General features: G+C 37.3%; 1 protein-coding gene across 1 annotated transcript in view; it reads right to left on the bottom strand.

The window, feature by feature from the left end:
* taok1b (TAO kinase 1b) overlaps nt 1-18,426 on the bottom strand; it is a 48,050-nt gene that overhangs the window by 11,924 nt on the left and 17,700 nt on the right. The window contains exons 2-13 of the mRNA XM_042711067.1: nt 13,689-13,926; nt 13,500-13,571; nt 12,871-12,972; nt 12,704-12,749; nt 12,295-12,391; nt 6,787-6,900; nt 6,620-6,711; nt 6,434-6,527; nt 2,679-2,760; nt 2,381-2,548; nt 673-873; nt 390-527 (exon numbers count right to left, since the gene is read on the bottom strand). Coding sequence (XP_042567001.1) covers nt 390-527; nt 673-873; nt 2,381-2,548; nt 2,679-2,760; nt 6,434-6,527; nt 6,620-6,711; nt 6,787-6,900; nt 12,295-12,391; nt 12,704-12,749; nt 12,871-12,972; nt 13,500-13,571; nt 13,689-13,820 — 1,338 coding nt within the window. The 5' untranslated portion in view covers nt 13,821-13,926. The remainder of the gene's footprint in view (nt 1-389; nt 528-672; nt 874-2,380; nt 2,549-2,678; nt 2,761-6,433; nt 6,528-6,619; nt 6,712-6,786; nt 6,901-12,294; nt 12,392-12,703; nt 12,750-12,870; nt 12,973-13,499; nt 13,572-13,688; nt 13,927-18,426) is intronic.

Genomic DNA, 18,426 nt, shown 5'->3' with positions numbered 1-18,426 from the left:
AAATTTCACTTAAACAAACAGAGAGAGGTAAGGTGACTGATAGGATGATGGCGAATGATTTGCACATCCTGAGCAACAATGACAAACATCTAATCTTGTGAAATGTGTGGTAAGTAATACCGTTCCGTAGTAGAGTAGGCTGCGTGTGAACGCGAATCTCAAAAGTGAAAGTAAAAAGCCAACGTGCATTTATAAGTGATTTCAATGTCCTGAATATTAATAATGGCTCCCTGATGCCCGCAATTTATATATAGGACAAGTATCCATAATTGTGAAGGAAAGCACTGAAATATATTTTTCTTGTATATCACGTATTTATTTCCTTTAGGGGTGCCATAGTACACATCATTACCTTTTCGAACACTGTTTTCGGGCACATCCCTACTCACCAGATAGGCTGTGCGGATAGTGGCAAAGTGCTCGCGGTTGCGATGGTGTTTGCGCTGCGGGGGCTGTGCGGGTGCCGCCTGGGCTTCTAAGGGACGAGGATGCGTTTCAGGATCCTCAGGGTAAACTACTACTTCTTCCTGTTGGACACAAAATCAGGAAACATAATTGGGTATCATGAGGTTCAATGTTCACAGTTACTTTGTATAAAGTATCTCTGCTTTGGGTTATGCAGGAAGGCATGAAGGTTTCTGAGATGTTTTATCAAGAGGTGTGTGAACGTACAGGCTTCAGGTGTATGACCGAATTATTAGACATAACAGTGTGGTCTTTCTCCAGGTCAAGGTCACTCTTGTCATCAGCTGCGTCAGGAATGCTGTTCACTGAGCTGCTCTGAGAGCTTGCGCTGATCGACATGCTGGGAATGGACTGATTACTGCCCACACTGCTCACTGTGCCTGTGCGACCAGGACCGTGCTCTGGCTCCTAAACACACATACACAAAAATGAGGGATTTAGGTTATTGGGGTTGTGTGGATGTACCACTTTTTCAGAACTGATCCCGATCTGATACCAGAAATGTTTTTAATCAGTGTCGAATTTCTATACCTCAGTGTGTAGACCTGATCATCACTCTTTTGTGTGTAAAACACAATCTACCACATATAGACAACTTCATTGTAAAAAAAACAATAAATGACTAAATATATAATCATAATCTATGACAAAAATGCTACTATATACTAGGTTAGTGGATAATTCAGTAGCAAAAGTTACTCTAGAAAAATCACAATGTGCACAATTTTACAAAATCTTAGTGAAAAAAAAAACATTTTATTGGGGAAAAAATAAAAGTGAATAAGTGTAGGGCTAAATCTGGTAAAATGTTAAACATTGCTTTGTATTGTTATAAAATACATTCATGAAAAACAAGTAATATATTTATATATATATATATAAAATTTAAAGACATTTCTTTTAAATGTATAGCACAGTAATGAGGCAACAACATCTGATAGATAAAACAACAAGAAAGGCTATTAATAAGGTTTCATTGCGCAATAGTATTATAATAGAGCGGCACAAAGTGCTTTATGCACATCCCGTGCGCAGAATGATGCACTTGAAGCAACACGGAGACACAGCATGCTGCGCTCTGCATAGAAAAGTTCAAAGCACAAAGGGAAGAGATACTGATGCGTAGTGTATTATATCTGTGCAATAGTATATTGAGCCTTTTCTTTTAACAGTTTTAAATTTCAGTTACTGTGCGCATGAAGAACAATTCATAGTGCTCTCTACTCCAGTGTTGTGATCTAACAGACACCCGGTAGAAAGTAACATGATTTAGAAACAGCACTAAATTCCAGCAAGATAAAGTCCTTTTATGCAAAACCATTGATCTTTATCTACAGATCAAGTATAATAATAGGAACATTGAATAATCTTGGAGAGAGTTTTATCGTCTTGACTGTCATAACCAAACCATAACCTCTACAGTGCTTTATAATGTTTTTGTGCCTTATACGCAGAATATTGGATTTGGATCAGTCTTGTCTGACCAATACCTGATCTGGCAGAAAATGCCAGTATAGGAGCGATACCGATACGGAGTATCGGATCGGTGCACCCCTATCAGAAACCAACGGTCATAGTGATATAAACAACTCTATTTTGAAAAAATAAATAAGTAAACAAAAACAGTGTCCAGACGTTGAACATTTTGACTGTATTGATTTCAACTCAGATTTCGGACCCCACTTATTTATATATATATATATATATATATATATATATAGATATGTGGGTATATATATATAAATATATATAAATATATATATATATATATATATATATATATATATATATATATATATATATATATATATATATATATATATATATATATATATAAATATATATATATATATATATATATATATATATATATATGTATAAGCCAGTCAATACTACATAAGGCTCTTGAAGGCACTGATTTTGACTCCGATTTCAGAGTGGTCTTTATATTGTGCGCCTCCTGAAAGAGGATCTTCTTCATCTTGCGGTACTGCAGGTTGTCCAGCTCTCGGACCGCATCTTTTGTCCGCAAAATTAAGTCTATCAGAACAGATTCTGGTCTCTCTCGCAGGATGAAGGCATGCTATGGTTTTAGTAAAGAGTGCAGAAAATAAGACAGTTGTAAATATTCAGGTGGATTATTATTATGATTTGGAAACAAAAAAAAAAGTTTATTTAACTTATGTGTTGATAATTTAGTGCAAAGTAAACACCTGCAACAGATCCTCAGAGTGTGGTCTGTCTTGGGGGATTTTTTGAAGGCAGGAGTCAGCAAAATTTCTAAAATAATCCGTCCTGAGGAAAGAAAATGATATAGCATGTAAATCAACTAATGACTGCTCATTAATGTAGAAATCCCTCAATATTTTTCATAATATACATCTTAATGTATCTTGTCCAAATTGACTTATTGTAAATGGGCCATTTAAAGTGACTTCAATAGGGTTTATACAGGTTTGATGAAGGTTAATTTAAGAATTTTTAAGACCTTTTTAAGATCAAGTAAAGACACTGTAAGCAATAAATTATAGAATCATAATATGTAAATATGTTATCTAAATTCTAGGAAGCACACAATGAGTTTTATTAGCAACACTTCAAAGATTGAAGAAAATACAGCTTTTTACCAATCTGCATTTAACCCATCCAAGTGCACACACAGTACTGAACGCACACACCGTGAACACACACCCAGAGCAGTGGGCAGCCATATAGGTGTGTGTCTTGCTTCAATTAGTGGAACTTTCATTTCAGCCAAACATACATTGGTTGCAGGGCTCGACATTAAAGGGATAGTTCACCCAAAAATGAAAATTATGTCATTAATGACTCACTCTCATGTCGTTCCAAACCCGTGAGACCTCCGTTCATTTTTGGATTATGTGTTTAATGTATTTTAGTTTTGTTGTTAGAGATTCGTGACCCTCCATTGAGAATGTATGTACGGTATACTGTCCACGTCCAGAAAGGTAATAAAAACATCTTCAAAGTAGTCCATGTGACATCAGAGGGTCCGTTAGAATTTTTTTGAAGCATCGAAAATACATTTTGGTCCAAAAATATCAAAAACTACGACTTTATTCAGCATTGACTTCTCTCCCGGGTCTGTTATGAACGCGTTCACAACACTGCAGTTTAGTGATATCCGGTTCGCGAACGAATCATTCGATGTAACCGGATCTTCTTGAACCAGTTCACCAAATCGAACTGAATCGTTTGAAACGGTTCGCGTCAACAATAAGCATTAATCCACAAATGACTTAAGCTGTTAACTTTTTTAACATGGCTGACACTCCCTCTGAGTTCAAATAAACCAATATCCCTGAGTAATTCATTTACTCAAACAGTACACTTTCAAATAAACTGATATAGCTGGGTAATTAACGAAACATTGACTCGTTCTCGAGTCAAGGAACCGGTTGCATCGGTTTTCGGATCACCGGGAGTGATGGGAAGTTCTGTTCTTTTCCGCGAACCGGTTCTTTCGGACAGTTTGATTCAATAAACCGGTTGCCGAAAACGGTTCACCAGTTCTTTTGCACTCGACGTAATGACTTCATTGGCGATGATTGCCCTTGATTCAAGCCTTCGGTTTAGCCGCACTCATAACATTAGCACAGAATCAGTTCAGAATCAATCACCAAAAGAACCAGCTCGGTTCAGACGCGCTGTGTGTCAGTCTGCTTCAAGCTGAATCACGCATGCGCAGTATCATCAGCTCTTCGCTTCTCGAATCCGGACGCGTCCGACAGAAACGGTTCTTGACTCGAGAACGAGTCAATGTTTCGTTCGTTATCTGGCTCGGTCAGCAGTTCAGTCAGTGTACTGTTTGAGTTAATGAATTACTCCGGGATATTGGTTTATTTGAACTCAGAGGGAGTGTCAGCCATGTTAAAAAAGTTAACAGCTTAAGTCATTTGTGGATTAATGCTTATTGTTGACGCGAACCGTTTCAAACGATTCAGTTCGATTTGGTGAACTGGTTCAAGAAGATCCGGTTACATCGAGTGATTCGTTCGCGAACCGGATATCACTAAACTGCAGTGTTGTGAACGCGCTCATAACAGACCCGGGAGAGAAGTCAATGCTGAATAAAGTCGTAGTTTTTGATATTTTTGGACCAAAATGTATTTTCGATGCTTCAAAAAATTCTAACGGACCCTCTGATGTCACATGGACTACTTTGAAGATGTTTTTATTACCTTTCTGGACGTGGACAGTATACCGTACATACATTCTCAATGGAGGGACAGAAAGCTATCGGACTAAATCTAAAATATCTTATACTGTGTTCCAAAAATGAACGGAGGTCTCACGGGTTTGGAACGACATGAGGGTGAGTCATTAATGACATAATTTTCATTTTTGGGTGAACTATCCCTTTAAGCTTTGACATGTGCTTAATCAGTCATTCAGTCATTCACTAAAAAAGTTATTGTCCGGGGACCGATGTAATTTATTCTGAAGCAATAGTCTCATCAGTGCTCTATCAGGTATTACTTTAATCAGCATATTTGTGATATTTGCCTTTAACTGACTGCTGTTACACTTTTTAACTTTATGAAGGACAATATTTTCCTAACCTGATTAAATGTACATGTGACCATTTACGTCAAATTCTTAAATTTGATAAATACATTAAGTTAGAATAATAAGACAGTATATGGTTGTTACTATTCAAATAAAATCAGTATCAACAAACTCCATCTTTCCACTTCAGAGGAAACACAGGAGCTGCATCGAAAGTGCCATTTAGATGTCAGACTGTTTAATGAAGATAAGAGGTTTCATAAATTAATTTACTCAAAATTGCAAATGCATAAATAATGTTATTAGATTAATGTTTTACTTTTTTTGACATACAAATATGAAATGTTGTAAAAATGCAATGATACTTTTAAATATGAAATTAAACCACCAGTAGGTGGTGGCAAGTCACTGTCTTAATGAGTGAATAATTGATTCAACGGATTCGTTCAAACGGCTGATTCATTCAATAAATTAAGCAAGTAACTGTCTTTATGAATGTCTCACTGAATCACTGACTCATTAAAAAATGCTAAATCATTCAGTGAGAAAGACTGTTGTGTGTTGTTTGGAGATGCGCGACTGTTCTTCTGTGGCTTTGCTTAGAACTATTTTCATTAGCGCAATGGAGCAAAAACGATCAATAATGTGTCTAAAATGTAAGTCAGTTAATATTCTGTTTATTGAACTAAAGTTGTATAAAATCAATATCACATTTGCAATCATGCTGAAAGTCTGGAAAACATGACTCTTGGTCGTGTGATGTTACATATATTATATAGAATATTTATATTTTTTCTACCGCAGTATGTTTGTTTCTTTATGTGTGCTGTTGCGCTTATAGTTTGAATTTCTCCTCGAGTCAGAAAGGCTGCTCGAGCCTCAACTGACGCGACCTTGATACTGTTAATACATTATCCGTTATTAGTCACCGTTTACACTGGCGAGAAAGATTATGATTTTATTACTTTCAAAGTTTCTGTGCTGCCCTAGTTATTGTTTATTATTATAATTTTAATCAGGTTACTTGTCCGGTCGGGCAAGTAAAATTCTCTTTCACTTGCCCCTTCACAAAATCCACTTGTCCCGGACAAGCATTAATGTCGAGCCCTGGGTTGTAAAGTAGATTTAACTAAATTAATATTTAATTATTTGCATTTATATGCACAGCAATATTTACCTATCAATATTTTTACTAAATTTAATATTTTTATATTTTATTTTGAACTAATTTAATTTATTTTAAACTTCTCTAATGCCATTTTTGCTACTGAAGTTTAAATCAGAAACTTTATTAAAAGTTTACTTAATGCTTGCATACTTGCTATTCGCATGAAAAATAGTCAATAAAAATACACACACAAAATCACCACAATTTTTGATTTTACTACATAGGCCGTAATGCAAAATGCTATTTTTGTGTATATATTAGTGGACTCACCATTCACTCGATTGCAGTGCAGGGCTCTCATTCTGCGCTATGTGGTATAAGGCACTCATCGCATTCATGTTAAACAGAGGAGGTTTTCTTTCCGCTACAGCAAAAGGGAGAAGAAAAAGTAAGACTGACTTTTACAACGTGAAAGACGCACAATTCAATTTACAATGAGCAGCACTTCTTTGTCACCTAGTTCTATGCAGGTGATCCCAAGAGACCAGATGTCAATCTTTCCATCATACTGTCCCTCGTCCATGGCTAAAATCACTTCAGGGGCCATCCTGAGAGGAGGTGACCATGTTAGTAATCAGGCTGTGTGAATGGACTCATTATTTAGAGATAACCAGTGTGCTCACCAGTATGGTGTCCCCACAAAAGAGTTGGCTGGAGAGACAATGGAGGCAGAACCAAAATCTGCCAGTTTGACTTGTCCAGGCTCGGTCAGCAGGATGTTCCCAGCTTTGATATCCCTAAGTGAAGAAAATGACATAAACAACAGTCAAAATTAGAGGTAGTTTTCCTTGATTCCACAGGCAGTAACGTCTGAAGAATTGTTAAATCTTTGTGACTTTGCAATTACAAGTCTTTTTGAATTAATTAAAATGAATTGGTGACCTGTACGTACTATAGGGTTGCCAACCGTTCTTTCTCTGAGCGAACTAACTTTTCCGGGATCTTCAGGAGGAGATTGGAGTCGTATTTACCTTATTTTTACACAAGCCTCTTGTATGGCAAGCACCAGACAAAAATTGGAGCAGTCAGGCTAATAAAGTTGAGTGGGCAGGTTGTGGCTCCACTTTGCTCACTACTGCGCAGACTCGGGTCCCGAGTTCACTACTGCGCAGACTCTGGTCCCAAATCAGCACAATATGTCCACGCCCTATTGGGACATTGGTGGCTTCACTTTTCTTCAATGGAACATCCAGCAAGGCAGGAAAACACGCAATAAACCTGAGAGAAGACGTCTTTCACTATTGTAAGTTAACGTTGTTAAAAAGAGAAGAAAAAAGGCACATTTTAACTTGGTGTATTCTTAAAATTGGACCTCATTATTGAAGCACAAATTTAAGAACCAAAAGCAGCCTATACTCTGAGGGCCCTATTTTAACGATCTAAGCGCACTGTTTAAAGTGCACAGTGCAGCTGCACTCAGGGTGTGTCCGAATCCACTTTTGCTAGTTTAACAATGGGAAACCGGTCGGCGCATGGTCTATATGGGTTGTCCCTATTCTTTTAAAGGTGTCATATGATGCGATTTCAAGTTTTCCTTTCTCTTTGGAGTGTTACTAGCTCTAGGTGCATAAAGAAGATCTGTAAAGTTGCAAAGACTAAAGTCTCAAACCCAAAGAGATATACTTTATAAAAGTTTGAGTCAACCATATTTCAACAGATATCCCCTGTTCAAGGAGTAGGGAGCAATGAACACTGTGTTCCCATTGACATGGTCCCTACACAGTTCATGCACAGAGCTCATTTCAAACGAGCTTATTATCTGAATCAGGTGTGTTAACAAGGAGAGACATGCAAAATATGCAGAGTTGGGGGGGGCGCAAGGACTGGAATTGAGAACCGCTGGTGTAGAGTAGCGCTTGTTGTTTGTCGTTTCTCCGATCACAAATGCAGACATGGCTTTGTTTACGCGGCGCGATGCAACACAATGCGTACAAACACAGTATAAGTTATTATAACCTGTAATTTTGTCCCCACTGGATGCAACAAATGGCTTATTTATAATGGGTTTTATTGTTTTTGTCTTGTGGCACCGGTATTCTGACCGGGACACACATCACAGTATAGTAAGGGGTGTAACATTTCAGTCACATGCTTGAGGTATTCGGCCAATCACAAAGCACTGGATAGCTGGCCGATCAGAGCACACCTCACTTTTCAGACTGATGAGTTTTGTAAAAAATTATGCGTTTTAGAAATGCGGGGTATAGAGGAGAAACAATAATGTAGAGTACATGAAAAAAAGAATGTGTTTTTTGAACCCTAAACCACAGACACATTTCATTACACCAAATACACAAAATAATGTTCTTTTTAGCAACATCATATGATCCCTTTAATGAGTAATGGGTGTTTTTTGGGCGTAACGTGCAATAAACCAATCTGAGTGTCATCTCCCATTCCCTTTAAGAGGCAGTTACGCTCGTACCATGGCAGATTTGCTATTTAAAAGGGGGAATTGGCAAGCGCCAATTAAAAATATTTGTGTGCTGCTGTGCGTCCCAATGTGTAATAAGCAAAGTGAACGCGGCATTGTGGACCCACCCAGAGGCGCATTTTCTACACTAATGAGCTCTTTAAATAACAAAAAATATAAAATATTGCGCCATTGACTTAAGACTAGGCTTGAGTTGGTCTATGGCGGAGTCTTTTTTGAATTACTCAAAATAGCAACAAGCCATTTTTAGACCAGGATGCCCATGAGTGCACAAATGGGCGCAAATGCATTTGCTATTTAAACAACATGGCGCAGGACGGGAAAAGGAGAACTGCGTCAGGCTGAAAATATGCACTTTCATTCATTCATAGGCTATATGGTTGCAATAACATTTTAGTAAAAAATTTTGCCATTGTTTTTAAAAAAGGCTTTATTGACTTGACATTTCAGACCTTCAGTTATTATGTTTTCAAATGTTATGCCATATAGCCATGTTTGTAGACTATGTACTATAATTTCACAGCATATCCACCTCCTAAAATACTACACCACTTGTGCAGTCACTATTCTATAATGGTACAAATTGCTTGAATTAGCCGATGGTTTGTGTGTAACGCGTGTGCCATTTTATTTATTTTTTATGACATTAAAATTATTTTTAGAGTAATTCTACATAAATAGGTTAAGCAAAAAGGGATTATTTTTGAGAACCTTTTATACATATACTTAACTGCAGACATGGAAATGACATACACTATGTGGTATAGTACAAACATTTTAGTTTCCCTTATTCTGTCCCCTATTTTCCAGTAACGAATCACAATTCTCACTTATTTTTCTTTTCTGAAGTTAGCAACCCTACCTGTACGTTTGTTCTCTCCTGCTTTTAATTCAATGCAACCTTACAACTAAAGCTAAAACTGTGCCACAACTGAATAAAGGTGCAGAAAACCTTGTCAGAGTATTCAAAATGTTCTGCTACAAGAATGCAAACTTTCAAAAACAGTTAGTAGAACCAGTGTCATGAAATTAATTTGGTTCCAGTGGAACTGGTTCTCTATTCCTTACACCACTTAATGAACAAGTACAGGTGCATCTCAAATTAGAATGTCGTGGAAAAGTTCATTTATTTCAGTAATCCAATTTCAATTGTGAAACCCTTATATTAAATAAATTCAATGCACACAGACTGAAGTAGTTTAATTCTTTGGTTCTTTTAATTGTGATGATTTGGGCTCACATTTAACAAAAACCCACCAATTCACTATCGCAACCATTTAGAATATGGTGACATGCCAAACAGCTAATCAACTCAAAACACCTGCAAAGGTTTCCTGAGCCTTCAAAATGGTCTCTCAGTTTGGTTCACTAGGCTACACAGCTAACAGTGTTAGCTTTCACTGTTATGCTGATGATACTCAGCTCTATATTTCTTCGCGGCCTGGCGAAACATACCAATTTGAAAAACTAACGGAATGCATAGTCAATAAAAAACTGGATGACAAGTAATTTCTTACTGCTAAATTAGAGGTGTTAATTATAGGACCTAAAAACTCTGCATGTAATAACCAAGAATGCTGTCTAAGACTTGATGGCTGCTCTGTCAATTCTTTGTTATCAGTTAGGAACCTAGGTGTGCTATTTGATAGCAATCTTTCCTTAGAAAGCCACATTTCTAGCATTTGTAAAATTGCATTTTTCCATCTCAAAAATATATCTAAATTACGGCCTATGCTCTCAATGTCAAATGCAGAAATGTTAATCCATGCGTTTATGACCTCAAGGTTAGATTATTGTAATGCTTTATTGGGTGGTTGTTCTGCACGCTTAATAAACAAACTGCAGCTAGTCCAAAATGCAGCAGCTAGAGTTCTTACTAGATCCAGGAAGTATGACCATATTAGCCCGGTTCTGTCAACACTGCACTGGCTCCCTATCAAACATCGTATAGATTTTAAAATCTTGCTTATTACTTATAAAGCCCTGAATGGTTTAGCACCTCAGTATTTGAACGAGCTCTTGTTACATTATAGTCCTCCACGTCCACTGTGTTCTCAAAACTCAGGCAATTTAATAATACCTAGAATATCAAAATGAACTGTGGCAGATCCTTTTCCTATTTAGCACCTAACACTGTTCGGGAGGCAGACACACTCTTGCAGTTTAAATCTAGATTAAAGACCTATCTCTTTAACCTGGTTTACACATAACACACTAATACGTTTCTAATATCCAAATCCGTTAAAGGATTTTTAGGCTGCATTAATTAGGTAAACCGGAACCGGGAACACTTCCCATAACACCCGATGTACTTGCTACATCATTAGAAGAATGGCATCTGCGCTAATATTAGTCTGTTTCTCTCTTATTCCGAGGTCACTGTAGCCACCAGATTCAGTGTGTATCCAGATCAGAGGTTTACTGCAGTCACCCAGATCCAGTACGTATCCAGCCCAGATGGTGGATCAGCACCTAGAAAGGACCTCTACAGCCCTGAAAGATAGCGGAGACCAGGACAACTAGATGAGCCGCAGAGACAGATCCCCTGTAAAGACCTTGTCTCTGACGACCACCGGGACAAGACCACAGGAAACAGAAGATTCTTCTGCACAATCTGACTTTGCTGCAGCCTGGAATTGAACTGCTGGTTTCGTCTGGTCAGAGGAGAACTGGCCCCCCGACTGAGCCTGGTTTCTCACAAGGTTTTTTCTCCATTCTGTCACTGATGGAGTTTTGGTTCCTTGCCGCTGTCGCCTCTGGCTTGCTTAGTTGGGGAAACTTCATTTATAGCGATATCGTTGACTTGATTGCAAATGATTGCACAGATACTATTAAAACTGAACTGAGATGAATGACATCACTGAATTCAAATGTTGTTGTTGTTCTAATTAATGCCCAAGTTGCTTGAAGTCCAGTGTTAAGTTTCCAGAGTCTGTGATGATTTGGGGTCCAATGTCATCTGCTGGTGTTGGTCCCCTGGTGTTGGTCCCCACTGCAAAGTCATTTACCAAGAAATTTTGGAGCACTTCATGCTTCCTTCTGCTGACCAGCTTTTTGAAGATGCTGATTTCATTTTCCTGCAGGATTTGGCACCTGCCCATACTGCCAAAAGCACCAAAAGTTTGTTAAATGACCATGGTGTTGGTGTGCTTGACTGGCCAGCAAACTCACCAGACCTAAACCACATAGAGAATCTATGGGGTATTGTCAAGAGGAAAATGAGAAACAAGAGACCAAAAATTGCAGATAAGCTGAAGGCCACTATCAAAGAAACCTGGGCTTCCATACCACCTCATCAGTGCCACAAATATATCACCTCCATGCCACGCCGAATTGAGGCAGTAATTAAAGCAAAAGGAGCACCTACCAAGTATTGAGTACATGTATAGTAAATGAACATACTTTCCAGAAGGCCAACAATTCACTAAAAAAGGTTGTTTTTTTTTAATTGGTCTTATGAAGTATTCTAATTTGTTGAGAATAGGTGGGTTTTTGTTAAATGTGAGCCCAAATCATCACAATTAAAGAACCAAAGACTTAAACTACTTCAGTCTGTGTGCACTGAATTTATTTAATACACAAGTTTCACAATTTGAGTCGAATTACTGAAATATATTAACTTTTCCACGACATTCTAATTTATTGAGATGCACCTGTACTCACTTTGTAAGATCATCAAAAAGAAAAACCCACAAACCTGTGAATCATGTTATGGGAATGAAGGTATGCAAGGCCCTGCAAAGCACCATGGGTAATTGCTGCAATCTCAATTTCCTGAAGGGGCTTCTTATGAACTAAGCAAAAATGGTAAAGGTGAATGTTCTTTAAACTGATAATCATTTAGTTACATTAATGCATTTGACAGAAACTTTCATCCAAAGTGGCACACATTGCATTCAAGAAACTTTCAGCTCATGCATTCCCTGTGAATCAAACCCATTACTTGGTGTTGCTAGCACCATGTTCTACTGTTCAAAAATAATACACCTAAATATTAAAGCTATGCTTTGATTATAACTAAAGTTTGCAAATAAATAAGCAAACCCCATATTTTGGATGTAATAGTGATAATGCTTCCAAATGAAACTAAATGTTTTGTATCTTACCTTCAAGGAGGTCAGAAGCAGAGCCTAAACAGTACTCCATAACAAGCTGAAGAGGGGAAAAATGATAAAATGGTTATTGTGTTTATATACTCATTAACATGTTATTCCAAAGAGTGAGAGTGAGAATGAATAATTTAGAAATGTAAGAGGCAATCTAACAATCTTACCCATGCTGTGTGTTCCCGCAGGTAGCATCCTTTATACTCTATGCTGTTTGGGTGTTGTATTCTCTGGAGGAACTTGACTTCCTTAATGATATCCTGCCATTTCTAAGTAAAGACAAAACAGCATTAAATCAAAAAGTCTTCTTTCAAATGAGCCAGAAAAGACTACAATGAATTTCCTATTTTCCACCAGATTACTGCATCCACTGCTGACGTGAGCAGACTGGACATACTGACTTTTTAGTACAGGTCCTGAAAAGGAAAGTCAGTCATTAAAAGCTTCTGAAGGATTCTTTGTAGAGATTACGTGTAATCCGATTACTGCTAATCTGAAAATACAAAGGAAATGCTGCCACCAGCTAAAGTATGAATGGCCGTGGTGCTTCACTTCAATCTGTGGTGTTACACAAGACTTAATGTGACTTCAGCAATTGTCTTTAATTTGCTTAATTTTACTGTGCCAGGTCACTATTTAAGAGCCAAGCCACAGTTGTGAATGTGAAACAAAGTCAGGTCCATGGGACAAGAGTAATATAATGTAATCACTGTGCAATTGTTGTGGATGTGATGAATTCAAGTACATGGCTGTTGCATGACTGTATGTAATGACTGTGGAATGTAGAAAAACTGACCTCATTAGACTGTTTCCCACTGTAGGACATCTTCTTGATGGCCACCACCTCTGCGGTCCGCACATCCCGTGCCTGAGCAAGATTAACATCAGATTTCACAAAAAGAGTCTCGCAAACCTCTCATTATGTTCTGTAACAAGCATGAAAATTATAAATCCTATTCTACACACTGCAACATTTGATACATACAAAATACACTGCGCCGAAGCTGCCATGACCAATCTCACGGAGGTCTGTGAAGAGCTTCTCAGGGTCCTCTTTAAAGAATAGCTCTGCGATCTCAGGGTCCTTCAGGCTCCCTGCCCGGCTGGTGGCGGGCATGCTGCGAGCCAGAGGACGCACCGCGCTCGCAGGGGACTATCTGGCCGTGCGACTGCACCCCGCTGGTTACTCATCTGCCAGAGGGAGGCAGTGTACGCATAGGGACCTGAGAGGGAACATATAAATAAATATGTCATGGTCAACATATGTAATAGGGGGGTCATTGTATCATATTTTCACTACAGCATTATTGTAGGCAAAATAAATCACAATAACAACATTATCAGATAACCGGCTTTTTGGAGCTTGGGGTGTTTTCGTGTACTTTTTTTTTGCAGGAGTGTCGGTTTTTTGTATGATTAATAAAGGATTCTTATGTTGTCATCATCATAAATATTTTTTTATATATAAATATGGGGTGTGGGGATATAGACAATGCCATCGTCCATCGCTGTTTATGCAGTGCAATGCATGCTTTCAATTTCCACGCAGTTACTTCAAATAATTATTACAATTTTTTTCCGATTAGGTAATAACATAATATTAACATAACATAATAAAGTTTTTCCGATCATAATACAAATTACATTCAAAACAGTTCAATGAACAATTTAAACAGTAAAGATTTTATTATGCTAAAAACGACAAACAAATTATAGGCTAGACGTTTTACACAAACTAAACAAAGCATACAAAAACATCAACAAAATTCTAAATAATTTAGATTAAATTAAATAGATTAGAATATGTGGATGGATCGTGGGTGTTGGAATATACATAAATTACAATAAAATTTAAATATCCTAATAATAATTCAATTTAATGTTTTAACCCTCTGACGTCTGCACTGCATCGCTCTTTAGGCCTGGGTATAATTAAATTTCTGCGTTTCGTTCTGTCTTGTGCACAGCCGCATTCCACACAGCTTTCAAAGTATACTCAATCGTGGATGAGTGGAGATGGACAAGCTTGACACATGCGCGGTATCACCTACTTCACTTGCTCTGTCTCAGCATTCACCTTGCATCTGTGCTATTGTTTGTTATTCTTATAGTTATTAGTATAATCTAGATATATTAGCTTTGTATTTTGCTTGTTGTTTCATGGAGATTTTTTATTTAAATGTTTTGTTTATGTGTAGTAGGGGTGTGCGATATGATGATTTTTGATCGTGGACGATAAAAATGCCTCCATGATCTGCTTTTGAAGAAATATCAAAGTATCGTGCTACAGCGCACATTCCATCAGCTGCAGTTCTGACGCCTCTGTCATATACTGTAATGTACAACGCCACTACCAAACAGTTGCTGGTCCACATTGAATTTGATAGTAGCAATATCAATAAATACTATGGAAGTCACTGTGGACCAGCAACTGTTTGGTTTTCCACATTCCTCAAAATAGCATTTATGTTCAGAAGAAGAAAGAAACTCATTCAGGTTTAAAACTACTTTTGAGTGAGTAAATGATGGTATAAAAATAAAACACTATGACAGAAAGCTGACAGAATTTAAATTTTTGGGTGAACTACTCCTTTAACGTTAATAAAATAACAAAACACAGAGAAAGTTTAAATTTTTGTTAATTTGATTATAGTTGATTTAGAAAGTATTTTTATTTATTTTTTTTTTTTATATTTTTTCTTTTATTTTTTTTTTTTGTTTTTGTTAATTAAATTTCTTGAATGCTCCTATAAAGCCCTGTTTGTTCTATTTGTATATTATATGTAGTTGTAATGTGAATCTTCGTCATTCTATTAGTAAATAAGAACAAAGATTTTTATTTTTGCCCTCTTTTGCCTAAATATCTGCCATTCTTTTTTTTCTTTTTTTTCCTTGAAAGGGGTTTTGTTTTTATTATGGGGATTTTTTTTTGTGTGTTGCTCAGACAACTTGCAAAATAGTAAAACCATCATGACAAAGAATCGTGATAAAATCGTGAATTAGGTATGTCAATTTTCGATAATTTCCATGATTGATCGTCGTTTAAATTAATGATAGATTAATCGTTAACCTTAACTGTGCGTTCACACCGCCGCCGTTGAGAGTGTCAAAAATTGCTCTGGCCGCCCTGCTCACAACGCTGCAGAAAGATTCGTGAGCGCTCTGACGCTCTGACGTATATCGAATGCTTATCTTGTATTTAAAGCGGCCGCAAAGCAAACAAACTTGTTAAACTTGTGCAGACTAACCACAATGAGGGTAACGTTATAAGTTAACCTCATTAAATATTGCTGTGGACGAAGTATTAAGATCCTTTACCTAATAATATATAAAGCACTGTAAAAATACTCTGATGCAAGTAAAAGTCCTGCATTGAAAATGTTACTTAAGTAAATATAATCACGTATAAACATTACTTAATGTAAGTATAATCAAGGAAATTTGTTTAAAGGTAAACTGGGACCACTGTACTATTATTTATGATATCATAAGATTATTATTCCTATATCGTTACTGCACATCAGCAACTCACCAGGAACATGACCAATCTCAGACACCTGGGTCCACGTATCATTTTTATTTAATTTTTTATGTCCCTGTACGCAAACAGGGACACATCATAGATTATTGCAAACCCGCCACAGCAATAATCAACCTGTCCTATATTTTGCTTGGGAACTAATGTGGTCGGAGTTGCGTTCTCTGGAATCCTCTAAAGCGATGGACTTCTACGTTCTGATTGGTTGCCGCCAAACAGCGTCATAGCTCATTACCATAAAGTTGCCCTGATTTCAACTCTGCGCCTCTTTAAATGGTTTCATGGTGCTCGTTGTTGCATTTTAAAACACAATTGCAATGTTTTCAGATGACATTATGGCATTTAAAATAAATCATCCCAAACATAGGCCTAACTGTGGCATGTGTGGCTGTGCTGCGCAGTCAGAGAACCACTTCCATTGGCGCTGATGCAGTAAACACACTGCTCACATCAAACATTTTTATCGGAGTATTAAGGCTGTAAACAATGTAAGTGTAAGTATGACACATTGATCTGATCTGCTGCATTCTTATTACCTTGTCAGGCTCATTCAGGTTGGGAGGAAACTGATACAATGGGTTGAATAATAGTCAAACTCTTGGCGTATTCACAAACTATTAGAGCTGATTAGCTGGATGATTGAAAGACCAAATGTGGGTAGTTTACCCCTTTTCCATTCAAATGGAATTTCCACCGACTTGAGAGCCAAAGAGATGACATAACTGACTATTTTCCTACTTAACACTTGTGGCATGTTTATCTGTATGACTATGGAGATTATAAGTCTTTAGACCATGAAAAAAGCTGCTTTTGATTTAACAGTCAGGCATTAATGATAAATAATATGCAGTACTTAATTCACGTATGGCAATAATGATTATTAGTGTTTAGTACTTTATTAACTATGTTTGTTGTGGGATTTCTTTTGCATTTTTTTCCATTCCTATCTGTCTTGATTTATCGGGTCCTTGATTGTAATTGGTTATATTTAGTTTTCTGTGTTGCATCATTTCCATTTCCATTTCTCCAGTCCAAGCGGCCTTGATTATAATAAGAAAGATGTTCTCTTCCTCAAAATTGACAGCGTGTGTTCATGACACTAACGCCATCCGTCATCTTCCGGTAACAGTAGGCTAACTTTAACGGTCGCCAGCGCATGACCTTGATTCAGACTGCACAAGAGACAGAGGAGAATATATACGGGTCCGTTTGACCTGCCCTTACATGCTTCAGTAAAGCCTTATGTTGTGCTTGGATGTAGGCCAACTTTACGTTAGGTGCGGACTGACAAAGAGAAGGCGGAGAAGATATACGGGTTCCTGGAAGAGCACCAACAAATTCAAGCGCTTTTTTTTTCTTCGGGCTTTACAGCAGGGAAAATGTTGTATAATAAGATAGTTAATATAAGTAGGTAAAACCTATATCTATATATATATATATATATATATCATATATATCTATAATATATATATATATATATATATATTATTTTATGCCTATATGGGTGGAAAACTTGTATTCTTTCTCTGTCTCTCTTTCTGCCCTACAGATGGTACTGTAGCAGCAGCAAGGTTGTGGGACTCTTTGATTGGATCATATTACAAAAATATATACATACGAATCCTTCTGGAAAATGGTTTTATTCCAAGCCACCCATTTGCTGAATGTCCTAGGAAACATGTTTGCTGCAAAACAAAAATATCGCTTATACTTCAGAATGTCCATTGTGCGGTCACGTTGTTACATTAAAAACTTTACTTGGTGTTGACGTTATACCATGCTTAGAAGCCTGTGATGTTATATGTTCCTGGAAGAGAATGGGTGGATTCTTGTGGTGGGTAAAGTTTTTTATTGGTATGGGTGTTGATTTGTAATAAATATACTTCAGAATGTCCATTGTGTGGTCGTTTTAGTCAAAGTTGCTGTGATTTAAAAGGTGGTTTATCACTTCTGAGTTTGTTGCTTTGGTGTATGATAATGTGGGTAAGCTCGATTCACACGACAGGTCGTGGAGAGCACTCCTAAATGCTCAACGTTATGAAATGCTGGGATTTTTATCTGTCTCCTCGCAGAAAGGTGCTCAGATTACTACATTTGTACATTTTCTGAAGACAGCGTTGGGGGCCGTTCCTACAGAATGTGTTTTTGAATTCCAATGCACTGATTTCTATTGTTTTCAGCATTT

This window comes from Cyprinus carpio, chromosome A21 (genome assembly GCF_018340385.1).
Source record: "Cyprinus carpio isolate SPL01 chromosome A21, ASM1834038v1, whole genome shotgun sequence".
Classification (NCBI taxonomy): Eukaryota; Metazoa; Chordata; class Actinopteri; order Cypriniformes; family Cyprinidae; genus Cyprinus; species Cyprinus carpio.
This window is presented reverse-complemented; position numbering and strand designations above follow the sequence as displayed.